This window comes from Pimephales promelas, chromosome 14 (assembly GCF_988280905.1).
Source record: "Pimephales promelas chromosome 14, fPimPro1.hap1.1, whole genome shotgun sequence".
NCBI classification, from domain to species: Eukaryota; Metazoa; Chordata; class Actinopteri; order Cypriniformes; family Leuciscidae; genus Pimephales; species Pimephales promelas.
Window position 1 is genome coordinate 25638608 of NC_142782.1, and position 24443 is coordinate 25663050.

At 36.9% G+C, this 24443-nt stretch overlaps 1 protein-coding gene across 1 annotated transcript; it reads left to right on the forward strand.

Moving 5' to 3' along the window:
* The first annotated feature begins 3702 nt into the window (after nt 1–3702).
* colgalt2b (collagen beta(1-O)galactosyltransferase 2b) lies at nt 3703–24433 on the forward strand. Its single transcript, XM_039677056.2, has 12 exons — nt 3703–4010; nt 14144–14254; nt 14578–14695; nt 14859–14993; nt 15389–15593; nt 17142–17261; nt 18127–18200; nt 18355–18461; nt 18587–18719; nt 19836–19963; nt 20070–20276; nt 22075–24433. The coding sequence occupies exons 1-12, from the start codon at nt 3781–3783 to the stop codon at nt 22346–22348; spliced, it is 1842 nt and encodes a 613-aa protein (XP_039532990.2). The 5' UTR covers nt 3703–3780; the 3' UTR covers nt 22349–24433.
* The last annotated feature ends 10 nt before the right edge of the window (nt 24434–24443 follow it).

Sequence of the window (24443 nt, forward strand, 5' to 3'; positions counted from 1 at the left end):
TTTTTTTTTTTTTTTTTTTCATTATTTTTTGTCACAGTGACTATTTTAGATGCTGTGATTGGTCACTATTTCATTAAATGTTTTTTTCAGTCCTTATAATAATGTTTGCCTTTACTACTAGCCTACTTTCCAGTGCTTCTGTACAGAATTATTTATTATATTGTGACTAATTCATTAATTGCACACAAATATCCCCTCTCTCTCCATATTATGTAATGAACACATGCACAATATTTTAGAATGCAATATTTCAATTTATTCTTAGATTATAATTTTTTTTTTTTTTTTTTTTTTTACATTTTATATCACTGGACTTCAGGGCATTGCAGTATTCTTACTAGGAACGAGATCCCAAAAAGCGGTAAAGATTGTAAATTACAGCATATAATTGGTGAACAAGGCTTATAAATTATGTGTGTGTGATATATATTTACACACACACACTGTAATTTACCATCTTTTTCACTTTATAAAGATTAAACCATCTTTATTTATATATATATGAAGAGTTCAGATGCAAAAGCCTCTAAATGCCATTTGAAATTTTCTTCTTTAATGATGATTTTTATCAAACTTGTATATTTAAGTTCAGTAATTTCACTTAAATGGCGATGATAATTACCTATTAATTGTTATTTAAGTGAAATTACTGAACTTAAATATACAAGTTTGATAAAAATCATCATTAAAGAAGAAAATTTCAAATGGCATTTAGAGGCTTTTGCATCTGAACTCTTCATATATATATATATATATATATATATATATATATATGTCTGTGTTTATAGTCAAAGGACAGTTTGTACTGTACTGTATTTTGCACAGAATAAAAAAATAATACATTCTGCCTTCAAATCTGTTTGATAAAATCTTGAGTGTAAACAGGATTGTCCTTATTGATATTTTTTATATCTATATTTTCAACATTGTCACACTACACATGCATGACCTGTGGTTATTTCATCTTGGCGTTCTAGTACAGCTCTAAAAGTATCTTCAGAGAAGAGGAAAACCAGACGGTCAGGAATAATGGGCAAAGAATATTCTTTCCACTGTGAGGTAAAACCCAATAAATCCCTTCTCATGTGAATGCTGCCTCATTAGAGAACAATATGTTCTGGAAGTTTGGCCGTAGTCTCTCTCTCACGTGGTGTGCTGGTGTGACACAATGTGAGTTTTACCAGGCTAAGCTGGTGGTAGGACAGCGGTGAGGGGAATTGAACACAGAGGGCTTCATGATGGTTGTTTTTTTAAAGTGGATCTTGATAGTTTTGTATGGTTTTAATGTGTGAGAATGTGTATGTGTGTGACTGAGCTCCATCTGGTGTGTAGGAGAAGTGGAAGAAAGGAAGATATGAGATTGAGAGAGTTGGGTTTAGCCCTGTGAGAGCTCTGGCTTGGTTGTCACTCTACATTGCCAACATGAGCTCACAGCAATTACATCTAACTCAATCCAGCAGGCCTCTGTAATACCCTCATTCCCCTTTTCAGTTTTCCCTATCCTCATTCTGCACATAAATATCTCTCTCTTTTCTATTCCCATCCCCTCTTCTCCTCCATTATACACTTCCTACATGCCTAATTTTGCTTTTAACTGTAGCCCTTCATAAATGGGGTCCATTAGTGTCATAATTATACACTCTTTGAAATTCACTCATCTTTAAAAAAAAAACATTCCCACCAGAACTTCAGTTAGCCTCTTCAAAAACTCACTTTCAACACTGAATTCAATTCACTAAGCTGTCATGGCCTTTCCCCACTGACATTTGCCTATAGTGTTGGCCTATGCATAGGCCTAATAGGCCTACACCAGCGGTGTGATACAAACTTCTCATGTATTTCTGGCAGAGGAAAATATTGCGGTAACTGTCAGAATAACTAATTTGATGTGAGTATTTGTACCAGACATGGATGTAGCAGACGAAAACCAGATTTTCACCAGCCAGAGCTCTGAGCCAGCTGTCTGCTGCATTGTGCTCAGAGTTTTTCTGTCAGCCAAATCAAAACGAAGGCCATAGGGCTACTTTTTAAATCACTTTTCTTATAATGTCAAATATGTTTTTTAAGGAGAACCTGTAGTTGTACAGGTATTTAATATAGGCTACATTCCCTTGTATTGACCATACATGAATAGGCTAAGTCTTGATTTTTAGCTTTCATTGCCTGTCCACTTGCACCTTTTTCATATGGCGTAGGCTATGTTACATTCTAGATGTTCACTATTTATCCGCTTCTATTGCAAAATTCAGATGCTTAAACTGAATTTAGCAGGCAAACCGCACAAACATTTCTAAATGCTAACTGGCATTAAAACAACATTTTGACTCGCTCATTTTATACTTTTTTCTTTCACTTTTAAACACTAGGGGTCACCATAATATTAAATGTAGGCTAAACGTTTTAAACAGCGCAATAAAATGCAGAAGTGAAGTCAAATGTCCCTAGAGAAAAGAAAAAAAATATCACTTCTTCAGGTCGGCTACTTTTAAAAGATTTCTGTCAAAAACTAAATAAACCCACTCTTAGAATTGTAATCTTGTTTCGCGCCCAAATTCCATAGGCTACAGTTATTAGGCTATAGCTACAAACAATAGGCTACAATTTACTGCTTGCTATTCGCCAAAAGGGAGCAGGTGTCAGCTGGAACGTTAGTGAATTCGATCATGTTCTCGTGAACTCTCAGAAGTGTTAGGAATCACGACGAGACGCGAATGGAATGATATCGAGCAGGGAATATAAATCTCTCTGTACAACAGCGTTTCAAAATCCCAAATAATAAATAAACAATTATATAGCCTATCCTTTATTTATTTTTTATTTTTTCAATTTTACCCTGGTGAAAAAAAAATGCTAACTATACTTGCAGCCTAATGATCAGTAGGCTACTTCAAGTGTGTTAATGATTAGTTCACTTGAAGTGTGCTATTTTGAAACAAATTAAATTGTAGTAAAGCATAACTCATAACATAACATAAGTCTATTTAGTGTACTAAATTGGATCAACTTCAAGTACTTACCAATATTATAGCCTGTGTAGGGACTAGGCTAATTACATGATTGATTTGATTAGTGATATTAAAACATAAAGTAGGCCTACTTTATTTGTGTTAGGCCTACTAGTACATTACAATTTCATTACGAAGTATAGGCTGATTATTACCTTTGGCTTTCTTCAAATATCACAAATTGCATACTTTGTCTTCAATAACAAATGTAGGCTACATTATTAGACAAACAAAACTTAGCTATACTTTGTTCAAAATATTGTATACTATAGCCTAATATATTTTGAAAGTATATTTTAATACAATGATCATTTACAGTAGGCTACACAGTTAAAATATAGCTATACCTAAAATATATATTTTAATAAAGTGCAAATAAATACACTTAAAAATAAACTGAATTTTCACTTCAAGTAGGCTATATTTTTCTAAAAACCTAGGCTATATGAGTTGGGTTGGGTGGTAGAAAATATTAACCTGTGAATCAAAGAAAGTTTAATATAGTGAAACAAAGGTGTGTGTGTTTGTGTTTCTGTCTGTTTGTTTGTCTGACTAACTTCATATTTCATAAGCTCCTCACTGATCTGTCCTGGTGATGGTGATGAAGGGTGTGAAAATCTGGAGGAGGCAACCCACTTTCTTAAAGGTGACCACTCTAAACCTCTCCACCTCTCTCTACTCCTCCTTACCCACCCTCTCTCTGTCTTCCAGCCTCTCATTCAATCACATACAGTATACCCGCTCAGGTTGTGACAGCTTTGTCCATCAGGCAGAGATGCCAGCTGAGGGATTCGTGATTGTAGCTGTGATTTGCGCTCTGATGGCGCAAAACTGCCGTGGAGAACTTGTGGCTCACGTGCAGGACTTTAATCCCGTGCCCGAATCCTCCTTGCTTAAACCTAAAGTCATGATCGCGATTTTGGCTCGGAACTCGGCGCACAGCCTGCCGTACTACTTGGGCTGCATCGACCGCCTGGACTACCCGAAGGACCGGATTGCGATATGGTGAGAATTTGTTGTGGAGTGCTGCACTACTGCTGTTTAGGACGGATAATGTGTGTGAGAGAGATGAGATGGTTTGCTTTTGCAGCAAGTGTGGTGGTTGAAAACTGAGAAGGTCTTGTACATAGTGGAGTTATTGTGGAGCAGAGCGCGCGCATGCAGGTAAGGTTAATGAAAACCTTCTGTCAGGCAGATAGACGAACAGAGACGCCGCTGTCTGCGTGAAGCAGACCTGTTAAAGCGGTTTACTACACTGTCACGCGCGTAAGCAAGGGTTTAATTACATGTTAAATGAAGATGAAAGACATTTGCTAATTAAGCAACATGTCCGGTTCTCTTTATAGCCTATTAGAGTGCACTTTCTTTTTTAAGTTGCCTACGAGAAAATTTCTGTCAGCATCATTTTGGGGCGCAATTTGACTTGGGAGGCACACCTACCGTAGTCCCAATTGAACTTCTATGCTTTTGCGACATAATATTGGAATGCTAATAATAATCAAACAATAAAATCAATCAAAGTAATGGCAGTATCCTAGCTACGTGTGATTGCTTCTTCTGTTCACTATACTGTGAACTTCAGTTTTGTAAAAACTTGTAAAAGCTGATAATGCCATGATCCGATATGAGATATCCCTATATTGTGATGTAGATCAGTGATTGTTCATAAGTGAATGCAGATTCATGCAAGCTTGCAAAAAATCTGCACATGTCACCAGAGAGAAACCTGTCGTTTTCACCATAATTAACATTATTAAATAATAATAATAATAATAATAATAATTAAAAAAAAACAGATTGTTCACAGTAAGATACGTGCATTTAGAAAATAATTAAGTTGAATTTTCATTTCATTAACCTAATGAATGAGCTGTTTTTGGATTATATTTCTTTCACTATCAGGAAGACCTTTAGAAATTTACTGAACAAACAGAGCAGTCAAATGACAGGCTAAAAGTCTCACTGCTTTGCGAAAGAATGCTGGGAATTAGGGGGAAGAAAGGATGGAGAGAGAGAGAGAGAGAGAGAGAGAGAGAGAGAGAGGTAGAGAGAGGAAAGGGCAGGGGAGGGGCACTGTTGAAAATTACACAGGGGCACAACAAGTGGCCTAACAATCCACATTCCATTCCTATTGACCATGTGCAGAGGTCACCCACTATGCCACCTCTCTCCCACTTTCTCTTCTCTAATTTGTTATGGAAGTACCTCAGATTGGATCAGAGAAGGTATAAGGTGGAGACGATGTGCATGTTTACATTAGAATTTGAATTAACTCGGCTAGCCTGAAAAATATTGTTATATAGCATGATTTGAACAGAATAAGCGACATTTAAGATAATATTTTAATTGCTGTAATCCTGACTAACAGTTTGGAGATTTTCTGTCTTTTATACTGTTCAAGTAAATAATTGCTGTACTTATATACCTAAGGTATCCAAGATGGCCACCAAGTGTGCAATTAAATAAAAAATTACTGGATATATTGGTTAAGTTATTGATCTTACTGTGATCAGTTCCCTGCATGTTTAATCAATAGGCTATACAATAATTTGGACTCTGAAATAACAGATTTCTCTCTACAGATGTATGCAGAATTTTTCCAATCAATTTGTTATTACAAGCTCGCATTGAGATCTGCCTCCATCCAATCAACAACCAATTAATAGATCCAAATCCCCACTTTTCAATTTTTTCTTTTTCAATAATCAGTTTCACTCTGATGCACTTCATAATATGAAAGAAAAGATCTGTCGCTACGTCTGTTACATCACAAATTTAAAGGGACCTTGGTTACAGTGAGAGTTTCTGCAATTGACTGCTTTAGCATGAGCAAAGCTACTGTAATGCTGAAGAGAATTGTGAGCACAAACGTGGGAGACCCAGAGGGCAGTCTCATCTAACACGGTCCTGATTAATGACTCTGACAGTCTTAAGTAATACAGAGGGAAGTTTTAAAGAGTGGGAATCCAGCATCATGTCCCTAGAGGCACAGTCCTGTAATTAGTGAAACGGTGTTCAAGCTAATGCTGCTAACACAGCTTTTGACCTCAGTTAGACATGACTGATCAAATTAAACACAGACTTGTTAAGGAGAGCTGACTGTTCTTTTGTGCCTGTCTAGTCTTATCGAGATGATATGATTTTCTTGACAACTATGCAAGAAGTTTCCCTTTAGACTCTCAGGTGTTCTTTCCAGCAGTTATATGATGCTGCTGTTGAGGAATGCTGGGCATTTTGGCAAGTTAAATTAACAAAGCATGGTGAATAAAAGTTAACAAAGCAGTTTAGAAAAGAATTGAGATATGTTGAGTACTGAGCTGAAAGAAATTCTGTAAATGATCGTGTTTATTTCATTACAGCTGTGTGTTTATGTTTATTTTAGATTTGCATGAACATTGCTGTAATCAAAACCCTGGCATAGTATCAGTTCAGTGGGGTCTAAAGCCTAACTTGAACTTTTCTGCTGCTCTCCTTCAGTTTTGTTCTTTTCAACATGTCCAGAACCAGGTTCCACTCTTTCCAACAATAGTTGTTTCCATTTAGTTGTTCATCCTATCCACTCAAACCTCAGAAGGCCTCAACCAGGAGTTCAAGAGTAGAGGAACATTGGTGCAGAAAAGTCCAGACGGCTGGACGATTGCTGGCTTTAGTCACGGCTGTCTAGAGTAGAGCTGGAGCAGGAGTTTATTGGTGTGCAGAGGGTTGAGTTATAGGGCAGGTGACCAAACAATCTGTGTAATGCTGTTATGTAAAAATGTAGGCTAATGGTTAAAAAAGTCATGTAATATCATAAGAAATTGTGTCAGGGCTGAATAAATTAGTAATTTAACTTAGTTGGAAAGCCCTTGGTTGTATAGGTTGTATATTACATTCTAGACCCATAAAAGGAACTGTAATATTGTGAAATATTATTACTATTTAAAATAACTGTTGTCTGTTTTAACATATTCTCAAAATGTAATCTCGTCCTGCGATGCAAAGCTGATTTTTTTAACAGGCATTACTCCAGTCTGCAGTCACATGACCCTTCAGAAATTATTCTGATATGCTGATTTGCTGCTCAAGATACATTTCTGATTATTATCAATGTTGAAAAGTTGTGAAATATACTTTTGAAATATATATCTTTTGTGATGTCTTCACAGTCACTTTTGATTTGATCAAATGCGTCTTTGCTGAAAAAAGAGATTACTTTCTTTGAAAAAGTTGTAGTGACCCCGATGAATGGTAGTGTATATAATTCTAATTATAAATATACATGCATAAATTTCATCATAATATAATTGTTGCATCATTTTCATTGTGTCACTTGCAACTCTTGAGTGATTAGTTACATGATTCAGTTGATTTACTCAAAATGTTGTGTAGTCCAATGCAGCTGCTGTTGAGATATCTGGGAATGCTTATGCATAGCTCTCTCCAGACATTATGATATACTGTAGGCTTCCTTGGGTCTGACAATCTAAGAGGCTTTTGTCACAGTCTCAGTTGTTTTTAGTTGTCCCAAATGGCACACTTACCTTAAGAACTGAGGACAAAATGCATGCGTGAAGCGAGCACCTCTGCAGGGACATATATTAGTGAATAGCGAGGTATTTCGTGAGGTTTGTGTTGCTGTCGGCTGGATTCATCATTCTGGGAAACCGCTGGGATTACTAACAATGTCTACACAGCAAGTTATCAAACTGTATGTCGTGTTTCAGTCTTTTTCTTGCACACCTCAATTTTTCACTGTCTATCTCTCTTGCTCTTGTTCTCTGCGTAAACACTTCACATACGTTTTCACAGTGTAGCCGATATGTGTATATACTGATATGACAGTGTATATTCTCAGGACGGTGGAGGGAGGGAGAGTCTCTGAGTTAGTGTGAATGATAAACTCTGTCAGTGCGTCAGGTGTGACTGTGGGAATCTCTCCTGCTCTAGTCAATGATCCTTCTGTATTTTTTGTACTTGAGTGAAACATGTTTGTCTTTACCGATGTGTGCTTGTTTTTGTGATTTTCTTCTAAAAGATTTACAACTAATTTGACTCTTTGTTGTATTTATCAGATTTGTAACTCCAAAACAGATGTATAAGTGAACAATGAGTCATTGAAAAGCTCATAAAAATATCTGCTACAATCTCTGAGGCTGTAGTTTGCAGCTGTATCAAATTAAATATATTGGTACTTTTGATGTGATGATGTACTTGTAAAAAATATGTTTTGTTAAATGTCATGAAACTGGTACTTGGCATAAATTGCTGTTTTCAGCAGGGATGAACTGTCATCATACTCTATAGTTGTGTTTGTGTGTGACATGGCAGACCTGCGTTGACAGAGGATGGCTGGAGGAATTTGAGTAGCAGAGGTTTCACAAGCCCTTTTGCCCCCTCCTCAATCTATAGAGCCAGTGAGCCACGTCAGCCCATGCATGGGGCAGCAGAGCCACTGGAAAGTAAACACACACACATGCAGATGTTGGGCTTGTTGTGTAAAGTATTATCAGAATTTTCTAAACCTACCCCTTTCAAAAACATTCCACATTTTTACATTAAAAAAAAACTAAAACACAATTTAATATGATTATATAAGCTGTTTTCCACAAGGACAAGGATTTTGGATATTGTCATTTTTCCCCATAATGTATACACTCACCTAACTGATTAATAGGAACACCATACGTATACTGTGTTTGACCCCCTTTCGCCTTCAGAACTGCCTTAATTCTACGTGGCATTGATTCAACAAAGTGCTGAAAACATTCTTTAGAAATGTTGGCCCATATTGATAGGATAGCATCTTGCAGTTGATGGAGATTTGTGGGATGCACATCCAGGGCACTAAGCTCCCGTTCCACCACATCTAAAGATGCTCTATTGGGTTGAGATTGGCATAAAGGGATGGACATGGTCAGAAACAATGCTGAAGTAGGCCCTGGCATTTAAACAATACCCAATTGGCACTAAGGAGCCTAAAGTGTGCCAAGAAAACATCCCCCACACCATTACACCACCACCAGCAGCCTGCACAGTGGTAACAAGGCATGATGGATCAATGTTCTCAATCTGTTTATGCCAAATTCTGACTCTACCATCTGAATGTCTCAACAGAAATCGAGACTCATCAGACCAGGCAACATTTTTCCAGTCTTCAACTGTCCAATTTTGGTGAACTCTTGCAAATTGTAGCCTCTTTTTTTCATATTTGTAGTGGAGATGAGTGGTACCCAGTGGGGTCTTCTGCTGTTGTAGCCCATCCGCCTCAATGTTTGTGCGTGTTGTGGCTTCACAAATGCTTTGCTGCATACCTCGGTTGTAACAAGTGGTTATTTCAGTCAAAGTTGCTCTTCTATCAGCTTGAATCAGTCGGCCCATTCTCATCTGACCTCAAGCATCAACAAGACATTTTTGCCACATACTGGATGTTTTTCCCTTTTCAAACCATTCTTTGTAAACCCTTTAAATGATTGTGCGTGAAAATCCCAGTTACTGAGCAGATTATGAAATCATATATATATATGCATAAATGCACATATCTGTGTCTGGCTGTGTTTTAACTAATGGACATTTTCATTGAAATTTGCAAAGCAGCAAACTTTGTCAAATTTTATTGTAACTTCAGGGATACAGTAGGCCTAGTTCACCTACTGTAAAAATTATAATCATTTACTTATCTCATGTTGTTCCAAAACAGTATGCCTTTTTTTTAACTGTTTAGCTTTTTAAAACTTTAAAGGTTTTTAAAAGTTTAAAGCAAAATGTCTGTTCACTAAAAGTCAGTGGTCCTTCTTGGACCCTATTTGCTTGTATTTTATAGACAAAAACAGTTCTTCAAAATATATTGTGTTTTGCAGAAGAGAATAAGTCCTACAGTTTTGGAACGACATGAGGGTGAGTAAATAATGAATTAAAACATTTTGGCATGAACCATCCCTTAACATTATGAGTGTGGTGGTGGGTGGCATCAGCAAATGTGATGTTACAAATCATCAGAGCATCTAAAAGAAAATCACTCAGCACTGATATAGAAAACATACTTATGTATTTTCAAGACTGTTCTCTGCCATTATTTACACACATGCTCATAATACAGCAGACACTGTCATTGTTATACTTGAAACAGGTAATCGGCCTAGTAGGAACTGTGAACTTGCCTGTGCAAGTTTTGATATATTCCAAGATCTTTTTTTTTCTATGTGATTTATCCAATTCAGGATTTTTGTTTAATGTAATGTAATCTTTTTTTCTGTTTATCTGTGATGGCTGTACTGTGCAGGTGGAAAAAGCATAAGATGGGCATGTATGGAGGTGAGTAGCATGTGGTGTCCAGATGCTGTCAATAATAAGGTCATATGGAGGAGAAACAGAGAGACAAAAAGAGAGAGTGAGCCTTGAGAAGTCAGATAATGAGCTGGAGACTTACAATAAACTTCAAAAAGGTTTTTATAAGCAAAGTCCTGCTTCCTCCAAGCACAGCAGGAGCGCACGCATACATTCAAATCTAGAGTTAAATATCCTGCTATACACACACATGCAGCCCTAAACACTTTTCATCACCTTTATCATGAGGTCCACTTAAGTGAAATAACTTTCAGTAGTAAAAGTAGTTTACCAGTGAAATATCAGATTATTTGCTGCTTAGACTGAGGATGTATGTCCTAAACATAAAAAATCAGAATATATATCAATACATGGGGGGAAAGTGTCTAAATAACTGCACCTGGACCATATTCACAAAATGAAGTGATTTAACGTGGTCAGTGTGTCAGATGTCTGTTGTGGCCCTTGGGTGTGGAAATTTGTTAGAGATCGAAAGGTGAGAGTGAAAGGTGAGGAGAATGTGTCTACCCGGATATATAACAGATTGAACCTTCAGAAACCAGAAGTTTGAGTCATTCATAGACAGGTTCCAATTCTTCAGGCTGTTTGCTTGTCCGGTCATGAATATGAATGTTGACTCCTGCAGCCAGAGCTAAGACACAGGCTCAAAGACTTCAGACAGGCAGAAATTCACTGACTTCAAAAATGGCTTGATTTTTCATTATACATTGTTCTTTTGATTTTGAGAAATATGATCCAGATATTTTCTTCATACAGACATAATGTAATCATAGTAATATAGCATAAAGTCATGCAGAAATCATAAATCTCCATACCCACCAGAGATTGTTGCACACTTTGTCATGGATCAGCATAACCCAAAATGCAACGTTTGGAGGGTTGGAGAGCACATGTGGAATCATTAACCATTAGAGAGTCATTTACAGAGATGCAGCGTGCCCATTTATTCCAAATGTTTATATTGGTTGCAGCAGAGTGATGAAACCAAAATTATATAAACCTAACCTAAATGCTAGAATGAACAGAGAACTGATAAACATAAGAATGAGAATTGCATGCAAAGAAAAGCGAACACACGTGCATTTATACTCATATAATAACATGCACATGCATTGCTTTTCTGACTTTTTTACAGATGTTCTGGAAACGTTGCAGCTTGAAGGGCTGTTTTCCTTTTAAAAACAACTGTGGCACACTTACATTCGCTGAGGTCATCAGAAAAGCAGTGCGTGTCTGAAACCAGTGATCTTTTTGACACGGCATTACCTGTCATTACCTGTTTCAGGTGTTTCGAACCAGTGATAAAGAACCAGACTGCTTATCAAGCTCAGTGCTGTCTGTTCCCTCTGCTGCCATACACTCATAAAATCTTGGACACCCGTAAAGCATAGTTAAAAAAACATATATACAACAACTTGGCCTGTATTTTCGGTTTTCCTTGTCGGGATATGTTGTTAAGACTGTCTTGAGTTGTTGTCTACTGTATCTTTGTGAGAGTGACGAAATAGCAGGCGTGGTGCTAGTATGCTCACACTGCATGCACTGTTATCTAGTATTTGCGGATTTACACTAGTATTATTCACTGCAGATGTTCATGGCAGACAGGCGTAGATTTGGGAGGCGGCTGTGTAAAAATATATGTACATAGGACTGCGAGTAAAAACCAGTGTTGTCAATGAAACAGTTTCAATCACCAGTTGGCCGGTAGCATTTTTTTTTAATTTCTAACAATGCAATATTGTGAGAACGTGAACGACACTCTGGACAGCTGACGGATGGTGCTGAATCGTCACAAACGTTTAAGCCTTGCCAATTTAAATATTCAAACGTAAGAAGATGCGAAAGGGAACTCAATTCGTTACTCGCAGTGTGCGATACTGAATTGAGCAAATAAAACAAAATCAAACAAACAAATCAAACAAAATTGACTAAATGCTCATCCTGGTGGGTACCCTAGTAAACATAGTCAGTTGTCATTAGTGAATGTAAACAGTTGAGAAAGAAAATGGATTAACTCTTAAAGTGACAGCAGCCTAATATTCCTGTTGCTGTCTGTGTTTTTAATGTTAATTAAACAACAAAAGACAAAAAAATTTTTTTTCAACTTTTGTAACTTCAATAAGGATTAATCTGTTTCATGGCTGGTAAAAATCTATGGTCGGTAAATTTTCCATTGGCAGGTGTGGCAAACAGTTTTAGTCCCTTTTATATACATATATATTTTATTAATTTTTTTGTGTTGTTAAAAATATTCAAACATCCTTTTATTTATTTTAATTAATTTACCTGAGAATAGAATACATTAATAGAACAGGTTACACAGGATATACTTTTTTCCTCAGATAATATATTTTTTTGGAATAACCCATGTCGTGCCTTTTTTCACTGGCAAACTGTTTTTATTTGTACTTGTTTGACTAAACCTTAGTAAATTTAGCAAAGTTTATGCTTAAATCAAGTAAACAGTGTAAGTTAGTTTTAAGCTAAATTTAGGCCTGTATTGTTTAAATGATTTATAATTTGTACTGAAAGATGAGACAAAATGCTCATTTAATCTTTTTTATGCTCTTTTTTACACATTAGGTGAAAAGAATTGTAATGGATTTTTTCCTCAAACCTAATTATTTTAGATTTGTTTCCCTAAAACTAACTATACTGGTATAACTTGTAGTTATACATGATGCATTATATAGCCTAATTTCCCTACAATTTGATTGGTTCTTCATTTCATAATCACAAGGTTTCAAACCTAGACTGCCTAGTTTCATTTCCCATATTTGTTATTTACACAAACACACGCGCACACTCAAAGTTACAAGTTTATTGGTTTCGTATAGTACATTCTGTTCAAATGTTAGATGGTTAATAAGTTAAGATGTTAGAAACATGGTTAGTTTAATATACAGTCTAAAATTTCCATGACAGAATCCAGTTTAATTTGCCTCTTTGTCGTTGCCTTAATTACATTCCTGCTACTGTAGAACAGCCTGCAATGCTGTGAATAACATTATAAATATGAATATAAACACCAGATTTTATTTCTGGTAAAGGTGGGGGGAGGAAATGTGCACACGTGTGTGAATGTGACGACTGAGGTGATGTCAATATTTGTTGGTTCTTTCCACGGTTTTACTGCAGAGTCCCTGTGCAGTGGAGGTTTCCATTGGCATTGCCAAACAGCCCTGACTCAACTAAGGACACTGTGTGTGTTTGTTTACATGTGATTTCCACAACCCAGTGTAGTAATACAGGGTAAACTTACTGTTATGTCACAGCATTTGTATGTTTGGCGCTTTTAATGTAGTAAAAACATGAATTAGTTGGTCTATTGTGCATACATTTTGTTGTAAGTTATGGTATCTTGTTTTATGATGTCTTTATAATGGCTCATCTTTTGCATATCTTTTGACAGCAACATATTTACATTCGCTATGCTATCTTGAAATGCTAAAATGAAACTTAGACAACATCTTTTACCTCTCACAAGCTGGCGTTGGCAAGCGGTTGTCAAGTGCCTCACTTCCTTGCAAGCCCATAACCACTCCTGAGGAATTTATCATCTCTGGGAATACAGCGCTAGCTGCTAGCTAGCACTGTCATATAGCACTTTTGACATCTTCATGTGAATTTTAATAGTCTTATCATGCTCTGCCACAAGTCTAGGAGAAGGAAACTAACTCAAAACACATGGTTCACTGTTTCACCTTAGCCTGAAGGAAGCATCTCTCTTTCACTGCCCATGACGAGCAGCTGTTTTTGGAGTTTGTCTTGTTTATATTAAAATGAAGTAATCTCGCCTTTGTCGTTTCTTGAAGGGCTGCAACGGACCATAATGTGGACAACACCACAGCCATCCTGAGAGAATGGCTGAAGAACAGGCAGAGCAGATATCATTACGTGGAGTGGAGACCCATGGATGAGCCACGGTTGGTTAAAAACATCTCGTTTCAGAACAGATGGCTTCAAAGTCAATTAGCACTAATGACTATTATATTATACAGTCATTTCCCATCGAAATCTAATGATTTCCAGAACAGGAATTAAACAATTCTGTCAACCTTTATGACCTTCTTCCATGGAACATATATATTTATAATATATTAAATAGATATTATACATATTATAAATATCTGTAGAAGATGATAAGATTAAGTTTGTTTATTATAGGAGTAAATTGGTTTTAAACCAATTAAACAGTTTTAAATGTTATTTTAAGAAAAAGTGTATGCATATTCTTTTCTGATGTAAGGTCATACACAGATGAGTGGGGGCCGAAACACTGGTCTCCGTCTCGTTTCAATCATCTAATGAAGCTCAGGCAGGCGGCACTGAAGACTGCACGTGAACGCTGGGCTGATTATATCCTGGTACAATGCTGCCATTCTTGTAATAGTTGACTTGTTAAATAAAATCTGTTAGACTTGTTAAATAAAACCACAAGTACTACTGTAATACTCCAACCATATTCATCAAATGCCACTCATGTTCCACAAATGATACAAATAAACTCTCTCTCTCTCTTTCTCTCAGTTTGTTGACAGTGATAACCTCCTGACCAACCCACGGGTGCTGGATCTCATGATGGCAGAGAATTTCACACTGGTGGCGCCTATGCTGGATTCCCGGTCCCTCTACTCAAACTTCTGGTGTGGCATCACACCTCAGGTACAACTCTGTCAGAAAACAGACTAAAAGAGTATTATTTTAAAGGGATATTTCACCCAAAAATCATTTATTCACCCTTGTTGTTCCAATCCTGTTTGAATTTATTTCTTCTGAGGAACATATAGAAGATGTTTTGAGAAATTATATTTGTCCATACTATTATTGTAACTGGTCACCATTGTAACTTATTTTGCTGGAGAAAGAAAGTCATACAAATTTGAAATGATGTGAGGGTGAATAAATGATGACAGAATTTCATTTTTGGGTGAACTATCCCTATAAGGCAAGATTTCTTCAATAGTACACAGAATGCGTTCAAACTAATTTGTACATTCAGAATGAAGTCTAATTATGACCAGTACTTCAATAGCCTGGTTTCTCTGCCATCAACTCAGGGTTATTACAAGCGAACCCCAGACTACCAGCCTATCCGTGAGTGGAAGCGTTTGGGCTGTTTCTCAGTTCCCATGGTGCACTCCACCTTCCTGATGGATCTGAGACGTAGCGCCACGCTGGACATGGCCTTCTACCCACCTCACCCAGACTACAGCTGGGCGTTTGATGACATCATTGTCTTTGCATTCTCCGCGCGACAATCTGGTGAGAGATCTCCACTGGGTGGCTTTAAAGGTTCAATGTGTAATATTTCTGAGGATCTATTGACAGAAATGCAATATAAGATCCATAACTATGTGTATAAAGACCTTACTCAATGAACCGTTATGTTTTTATTAGCTTAGAATGAGACATTTATATCTACATAACTGCGGGCACCCCTCTCTATGAAGGTCGACATTTTGTGACGTCATGTTTCTACCATAGCCGACAGTGAACAAACAGCGTTACGGGGTGCGTTTTGTTCATACCTTGAAAGAGAAGCCGCAGAAAGCTAGAAGCCAGCCATGGACTTATAATGTCCCATTTTAGCCACCGTAGCTTCTTCGAAAGGGAGGGGTGAGCAGTGGGTTGAGCCCTTAGTGCAACTCACAACCGAACCGCTAGATGCCGCTAGAATCTACACACTGCACCTTTAACCATTAGAAATAATCTCTATTTATAACGACTTATAATGATTTATAACTTACTATCAACTATAACTAACACTGAAAAAAATCTAGCATTTATTAATCTGATAAATTCTATATAAAATTTAAATATTAAAATTGTATATTTTAAATGTATATGTATTTGTTTATCACATATGATTATAACATAACAAAATAATATATATTAAGATTATAGATTTAGCCAGGTTTAGGCCTAAATTACGTTTACTAATTACTAAATTACTAAAAGATTACTGGTGTGCATCTTAAGACAAAACAATAGAACTGGTATATTTCAAGATATGTCAGTGCAAGTTGCTTTCAGTTAAAACCGCTCAAACATGCATTTTACGCTTAAGTAATAAATATAATAAAAACGCTTAAGTCTTGTCCGTGAAACTAGGGGAAAATGTTGAAAATGTGTTGGTGTATACAGAAACTAACATTGAGCAAGATTAATAAATGCTCCAGAAGTATTTTTTAATTGTTACTTCATGATAACCTATGCATTTAATATTGTTTAAACATTGGCCATTATTGCAAGTGTTACCATTTTATTACTAAAGTGCATGAGTTGTTTTTGTAATGAGTGTTTTGAAGCACAGAATATTTTCAGAGCAAACAGAAAAAGGCAGTTAAAGTGGCGTTCCCCTGTTTTTGGGACCCAGAACAGACACGGATCAGAACACAACACATAATTCAGAGCACCTCCAACTGTCCGGTTCCAGTATTTGTTGCTGAGAGAGGGGGGTTTGTGTTAGTGAAGCGTCAATGCCGGATAACCCTGTGGTTAATATAACTAGCTCCAGCTGGGTGTTTTATGGCCTCTTTGGGTGTTTGTGGATCTTACATGGAGGAAATAATGAGAGAGAGAGAGCATGCATGCAGTTGAGCATACAGTAAATCCAGACAACACACAGCTAACACAAAGTCGATAAATCAGGATTCCAAACACACCCATGAATACAAATAGTAACAGCACACAAACACATATTAATGATGTAACACCCATGTTTCTAATTGTATTGGGTGGGATAAACAGTGTTTGCGAGCAGATAATTTCCATGAAGTGTATGTATTATGCTGTTGTTTTTCTCTGTAGGTGTACAGATGTATGTGTGTAACAGAGAACATTACGGTTTTCTGCCTGTACCTCTGAAGGCCCAGCAAAGTGTTGAAGATGAGAAGGAGAGTTTCATACACACCATCACTGAGGCCATGAGTAAGTATTATACAATTATACAATTATTTATTAAAGAATGGATGCTCATTCATTCATTACAATTCAAAAGTTTGATGTAAGAAAATAGTCTCTTTGTTCACCAAGCTACATTTATTTAATCAAAAACACAGCAAAACAGTAATATTGTGATTTATTATTACGATTTAAAATAACTTTTTTATTTTATTATATTTTAATGTGTTTATTCCTGTGATGTCAAAGCTGAATTTTCAGCATCATTACTCCAGTCTTCAGTATCACATGATCCTTCAGCAATCATTATAATATCCGGATCAGATTCTCAAGGAACAATTCTTATTATCAGTGGGCAAAATGATTAAAAGTTCAAATAGAAATCTTGGGTAACATTATAAATGTCTTTACTGGCATTTTTAAATCTATTATCTATTTAATGCATCTTTGCTGAATAAAAATCTTAATTTCCAATATATATATACTGATCACATACATTTGAACTCTCTCTTTGCATTTGTTTTTTGTCATAGAGGTTTTTATGCTGAGCTTATATTTTCTTCTCTTTGCCTTTACCCTAAACCTAACACTCACTGAAACCTTTGTGAATTATTATGTTTTCAGGGTGACATTGAATATGTTTATAAATGTATTTTCTTCTTGGGGACTGTTGCCTGGTCCCCACACCATTGCCAAACACACATAATGAACAACACCCTGGCCACTGCCCCTAATAAACCACCCTTTTTCCAGCACTTCAACTCTTTTACACTTTATATTTTCAACCTCCATTAATTGAAGGATACATTTTTATTGTTATGGAATTTTGTTATGTTCCAATGTATAACTGTCAGATGTGCATTTAATCAGCGTCAAATGCCTTTTCTTACAGTCGATCATAACATAAAACCCTCCGAGTTCCTCTTCACTCCACCCAAACCCCAGGACAAGATGGGCTTTGATGAGGTGAGAGAATCTCTGGAATGCCTTGCTTGACTGGACACTCATGATAGTTATCCTGCAAAGAAACTTCAGCTGATTTAGGCTTCTTTGAAGTGACATTTTCTTATTTTGTCCTGCTTCATTCGTCAGACTCTCTCATTCTCTCTTTTTCCCTCAGATCTTTCTGATTAATCTGAAGCGGAGGTCGGATCGGAGGGAACGGATGTTGAACACAATGGCGGTGCTGGGTATTGAGGCTACGCTGGTTGATGCTGTAGATGGGAAGTAGGTCATCAAGGGGACGTTCTGTGGCATCACATTTATGATGTTTGGGTATTTCGAAATGTGGCAGAACAATTCATGTGAAAGTGCTTCCAATTTTGTTGATCTTACCTTCTGTACTCTCTTAGGTCACTGAATACGTCTCAGCTTCAGGCTCTTGGTATAGAGATGATCCCGGAATATAAAGATCCGTACTCCGGTAGGGTTCTGACACGCGGAGAGATTGGCTGCTTCCTCAGCCACCACTTCACTTGGATACAGGTAAAGACACACTCGCATATAAACAAATATGATGGTCCAGAAAAACATGGTCCAAAGTAATTTTTGACTTGTTCAATAAACATGTAGTGGTGTCCTTAAAGTCACCCTGTAGTCAGTATACACGGTCCTATGAATATGCAAATCAGCCCCGCCTCCACTCACTCACACCAGCTCAGAGATCCACTCGTTGACATGATTGGTTACAAGGTAGTTTGGTTTACTGCAGTTTTAAGGAGAAAATACTCAGCAATTGTGTTGACTGTTGACTTTGCACATGGTTTTGAATTTCATGGTGTGAATTTGCACATGGTTTGTCTTAAAGTTTATTAAAAACACTACATAGACATTAAAAGCTTGATTTTCACCACAAGGGGACTAGGCTATAAGAAAATGCTGATTTTCAACATCAGGATGTCAAACTAAATATCAATAGATTAGAGTGGCTTTATTTTCTTTTAATTTTATATATAGCCTAGTTTGCAATATATATTTTTTGTGCACAATTTGGGATGTCTGTTTTTTTTTTCTTCTCTTCTTTTTTTGCGTCACGTCAAATAAATATCAATATGAATTACATGAAAATGATTGGGGAAGAATTAAATGGGAAAATTTACACTTCCCATAAATTAAAGAATTATATTGGTTTAATACATTTGTATTCTTATAACTTATGTAAAGAGTTGAATTGTTGAGCTTGATATTCTTTCAAGACTAAGATTTGTATAAAAAATTATGTTTTTTTTGTTAGATCATTTTTTTTTTCTTTATCAGGTTTATTTAACACATCTAATAATTATCACAACAAAACATAGAATTTGTGCTTCTACTGCTTTAAAACAAAGACCTTGTTTGCTGAATGTGCTCTATATTTGTACACACACACACAGGGACACTGGAATTCCTGTGTCTTTGTTTTGCCTTTAATGGCATCTTTTAAGATTATGGCTGTTAGATTTTAACATAAACCAAATTTATTAATATAGTATAACTGTACAATTAATCTCAGCTAAAAAGCAACTCTCCAGTAAATGTTACCATTTGCTGAAACAATTATTTCAAAAGACAACGTGCTTTCTGTAGTCCCAGTAGTTTACAGGTGCACAATGTGTGTAATAGGTGGTGGAGAGGGGTCTGCGACATGTGCTGGTGTTGGAGGATGACGTGAGGTTTGAGCCTCGGTTTAAGAGGAGGTTACAGACCGTCATGGAGGATGTTGAAAAAGCTCAGTTGAACTGGGACCTCATGTAAGAATAACAACATCATATAACGAGCACATAACACCTTTTCACCGCTCACAAAAACATCTTTCTACATCTCTACATCTCTCTCTTTCTTCGTCTTTCTCCATAGATATGTGGGCCGTAAGCGGATGCAAGTGGCTCAGCCGGAGGTGTCTGTAGAGGGTGTGAATAACCTGGTGAAGGCCGATTACTCATACTGGACTCTAGGTTACGCTCTTTCACAGCAGGGGGCCAAGAAACTCCTCGCTGCTCAGCCACTTGGCAAGATGCTCCCTGTAGACGAGTTTCTGCCAGTCATGTTCAACAAACACCCTAAGTAAGTGGGATGGATGGATGGATGGATGAATGGATGGATGCTTATTTCTAAATGACAATGATTCGGCTATGTCTAAACCTTTTAAAAGTACGATCACATCTGACCCAGAGAGCAGTTGTCATGTGTAAGTATAAAACAACTTCAAAAACAGTCTTTTCAACCACACAAGAATCCCTATTTCTGTGTCACAGTAATTAAAATTGTTCACAGAAGTACTGAAATAAAAGTTTATTGTTCAGATATTAACACTGGTGTCTACATTAGCGATCAAAATAGAGTAAATCGCCTTTTGAAGGTATCTTGACACTTCAAATAAAGATTATATCGATTACATTGTTACATCAGTAGGTTGTTAAGTGACTAATGTATTACTGAATCATTCATTCAAGAGATTCATTTAAAAACACTAATCCATCCAGTGAAGTGTTAATCCGGAAATCCACAAGTGAAGTCTTTATGAGTGAGTCACTGAATCATTCATTCAAACTGCCATATTTTGTTTAGATGATTCAGAATTTTGTGATTCTCAATTTATCCATAACCATGCAGTGATAGATGGATTGATATATTTTTTGCAGCGGTTACACATAGGCACACACTGAGGCTGTATTGCTGAGTGGCACAAACACAGTGGTAGATTGTTCAGAGTGAGAAAATAAGTATGGTGTCCCTGCTGGGTCACACAATGACTGCCTTTCTACCTCAATTCCTCTAGTGGGAGAACTGCTTAGCACTGGCTGTGCCCCCATATCTGTCGCCTTTACTGGCCCTTCTCTTTCTCTCCTTCAGAACCCTGCGGTCCTTCTCCCCTGTTGTCTAGCATTCTCTGGCTTCCCCCGTCTCCCTGCTCTTTCTTTGAGGAATTTTGGGAAGGGCCAGTTCTTCCTGTTGCCCCACGTTAGAGGGACAAAATTCCCATTGATAGCTGAGTTTGGGGGAAGGGCCATTGGTATAAGACAGATGGATTACTGTATAAATATACTTCACTTTCTCTCTGTGTGTGTGTGTGTGTGTGTGTGTGTGTGTGTGTGTGTGTGTGTGTGTGTGTGTGTGTGTGTGTGTGTGTGTGTGTGTGTGTGTGTGTGTGTGTGTGTGTGTGTGTGTGTGTGTGAGAGTGAGATAAAGACTCATTGTGTACCCCAAGTGTGTGAATTTACTCTTGTATATACGCATTAAGTGTTGTAAGTAATGCAATGTTTTCATGTCCTATGGAGATTGTCTAGCATAGCCATCATATAATCACAGAATCATTACTAAATATAATAAAAAATATATACATTATGTAAATTAATTGTGACATTATATACTCTACCGTTCAAAGTATGGGGTTCAAGATAAAGATTTTTTTTGAAAGAAATCAAAACTTGCATTTCTTTTGGACTTTTGTTTAAAATATAATAGTTTAAAAAAAATTAAATAAACAACACAACTGTCGTCAGCATTGATAATAAAAAGAAATTTTCCTTGAGCATGAGATCAGCATATTAAAATGATTTATGAAGGATCATGTGGCACTGACTAACGTAATGATGCTGAAAATTCAGCCTTGGCATTTATTTTTCTAATATAAATAAAAAACTGTTATTTTAAATTGTAATATTTCACAATATTACTGTTTTAACATATTGTTTTTTAAATAAATACTACCTTGGTGATCAGAAGAAACATCTATAAAAAAAAAAAAAAATTCAATAATAAACCATAAATAATTTATCCACTATTTATTTTCTTCCTGTCTGTATTTTTTCCCATGCCCTTGCTTTTCTCCCCCCTTATCTTTGTTCTCTCTCTCTCCCAGTGAGGCATACATGTCTCACTTTGATCCCAGGGATCTTCGTGCTTTCTCTGTTGAGCCATTGCTGTTGTACCCAACACACTATACGGGCGAGCCGGGTTACTTCAGCGACACTGAGACGTCCACTATTTGGGATGACGATGCTGTCAACACAGACTGGGACAGACAGTATGCCCAAAAAACTGCCCAGCAGGCACAAATTCGCTCCGTCGCCCAGAACAGTGTCACCGGGGACACACCACCGCCTGCGTCCCGAGCCTCGCGAGACGAACTCTGAGTTCTCTATGTGTTCTCGAACTACACAACTGAATGGCAAAACACACTGATTCATTGACAGCTCACTCCTCAATTTCCAGCACTCCTCTCCTCCTTGGCGACACATCAGCCAATAGCATGACAGCTGGCTGGGATGCTCGAACACCATTGGCTGGCTGGTTGATTTTGCACAAAGACACACAAGCTCTTTTTGTTTCCACTTTATTTATTTCATCATGCCTTCCAGAGACATTAAGGGACCAAACTGTCCCTGATGGACACTTCAATGAGTGTTTGATGGATGAGGAGACTGCCGAAGGACTGGGCAGAGAAACACAGACATATGATAGTTAGATTTGGTTTTTCTTGACAATGTACAAGACAGATGAATCTTTATTTTTAAGTTTTCTTTTTATAGTATTTTCTATTTATGTATTTTAATAGCATCACCAAATCACTTTTAAATGTCATTCATGTGTCAAGTATATTTTAGAGCCAAAAATTAAGAGCATTGATTACATACGTTTGGTTGGAAGTTGTTCAAATCTGCAGTTTTCACATGTTTTTAAGTTGTACTGGATTTAAAACCCTGTTAAAACCATGTTTAAGCCATAGAAGGAGAATGTTGAACATTGAAGACACACACTGGTCATTAAGTATGTGAATGAATGAATTTTAATGAATCAGCTGTACAAAATCTATTTCAAAGTGTGTGTGAGACAAGTGGTGCTTTTGTGTTATTGTTAACATCCTATTTTCACTAAGTGCTTCCAGAATATTCCTGGCGGCTCAAAAAGATACATATTCCATGTATCTTAAAAAGAGTGTATGATTCATGGGCATTATGTCATGTATAATAATTAGAAATAGCTCTCATTTTTCGGGACACACTTGTATTTTTCCACTCAGCAGGCTGGCTCCTGTTCTCTGACTGTCTATTTCATTACCTTCTTTGAAGATGTCTTGGTGCTGGTGGTGGGCTGATTCAATAAAACTGACCGATCATAATATAATGCATCTAATTACGTCCAGGAAAGCTTCAGATTCATATTGATATATCAGCAACCTTTTTTATGCTTTGTTAGTTAACTGTCATCTTGAATAATGTACTTCCAACAGCCTCTGGCTGTTTCTAAACTCTCATAGATGTGTTTGAAACCTCCATTCAGTGTAGGGTTGAGTTGTTGTTAAAAATGGGCCGCTCGTGCATTTGGCTACCAAAACATGGCACATTCTAGCTTGCCATTTCAGAATGTGCCATTTTATTTGTTCAGTGAGTCAATAAGAGATGTTTATTCATAATTTTGCCGGTGCTAAAATGTCAAGTCCGTGCCATCTCTGCCATTAGTTTATTTTAACTGATACATTTAGTTCACTTGACATTATTGAGACAGGATAAAGAGGAAGGCCTTTTGTTTTTACACATCAGTATGGGAATCATAGCATGACACAAATATGTAGTAGCTACAGTAGATATGTTGCTATATTATTTCGGTAATGTAGGCTACACTTTCACTATGGACATATTGAAATATATTACACTATAAACGCTCAACGCAGTCTGTTTCATAAGTGAGTGGCAATATTTTGTTTGGTAGCTCCTTCGTGCTGTAATGTTTGGAGACCCTGCCATCTGCTGGAGCACAGTGGTATTGCAGTTTGTCTGTGAGGTTTATAGAAATGGTGGGCAATGGTGAGTCAAAACATTACTTTTAAATCGGTGTCCTTGGAATGAGGAATGTTATCTGTCCTCTAGAGACATTTAAAGTAAAAAGTTCCTCAAGTAAAGTAACGTTACAGATAGTCAAAAAGTGTACAGTGGGCCTATGTACTTTGTTACTGTCCACCGGTACACAGAGTAGCCTAATTCACTGTGTACGTTCATGAACCAGCATATTGTATTTGTTTGTATGTAAAATGCATTATCACCCTATCTTAATGATGATCTAACTTCACTACATTTGAAAGACAAATATCATACTTTTTACTCCACAACATTTTTGTCAAGGTCCTTGAGTAGAAAGTAGTAACGTCAGTCAGGGGATGATTTTGGTTGCAGGGGTTGCATTTTGGTTGGAAATAAGTAGGAATTCAGAGGCATAAGGGACTGTAACTTA

Bases quoted from the DNA above. Each gene is read 5' to 3' on its own strand.
- colgalt2b (XM_039677056.2), top strand. From the start codon at position 3,781: ATGCCAGCTGAGGGATTCGTGATTGTAGCTGTGATTTGCGCTCTGATG. The intron at 14,255-14,577 runs GTTGGTTAAAAA...TTCTGATGTAAG, and splicing joins AGACCCATGGATGAGCCACG to GTCATACACAGATGAGTGGG. The intron at 14,994-15,388 runs GTACAACTCTGT...CCATCAACTCAG, and splicing joins GGTGTGGCATCACACCTCAG to GGTTATTACAAGCGAACCCC.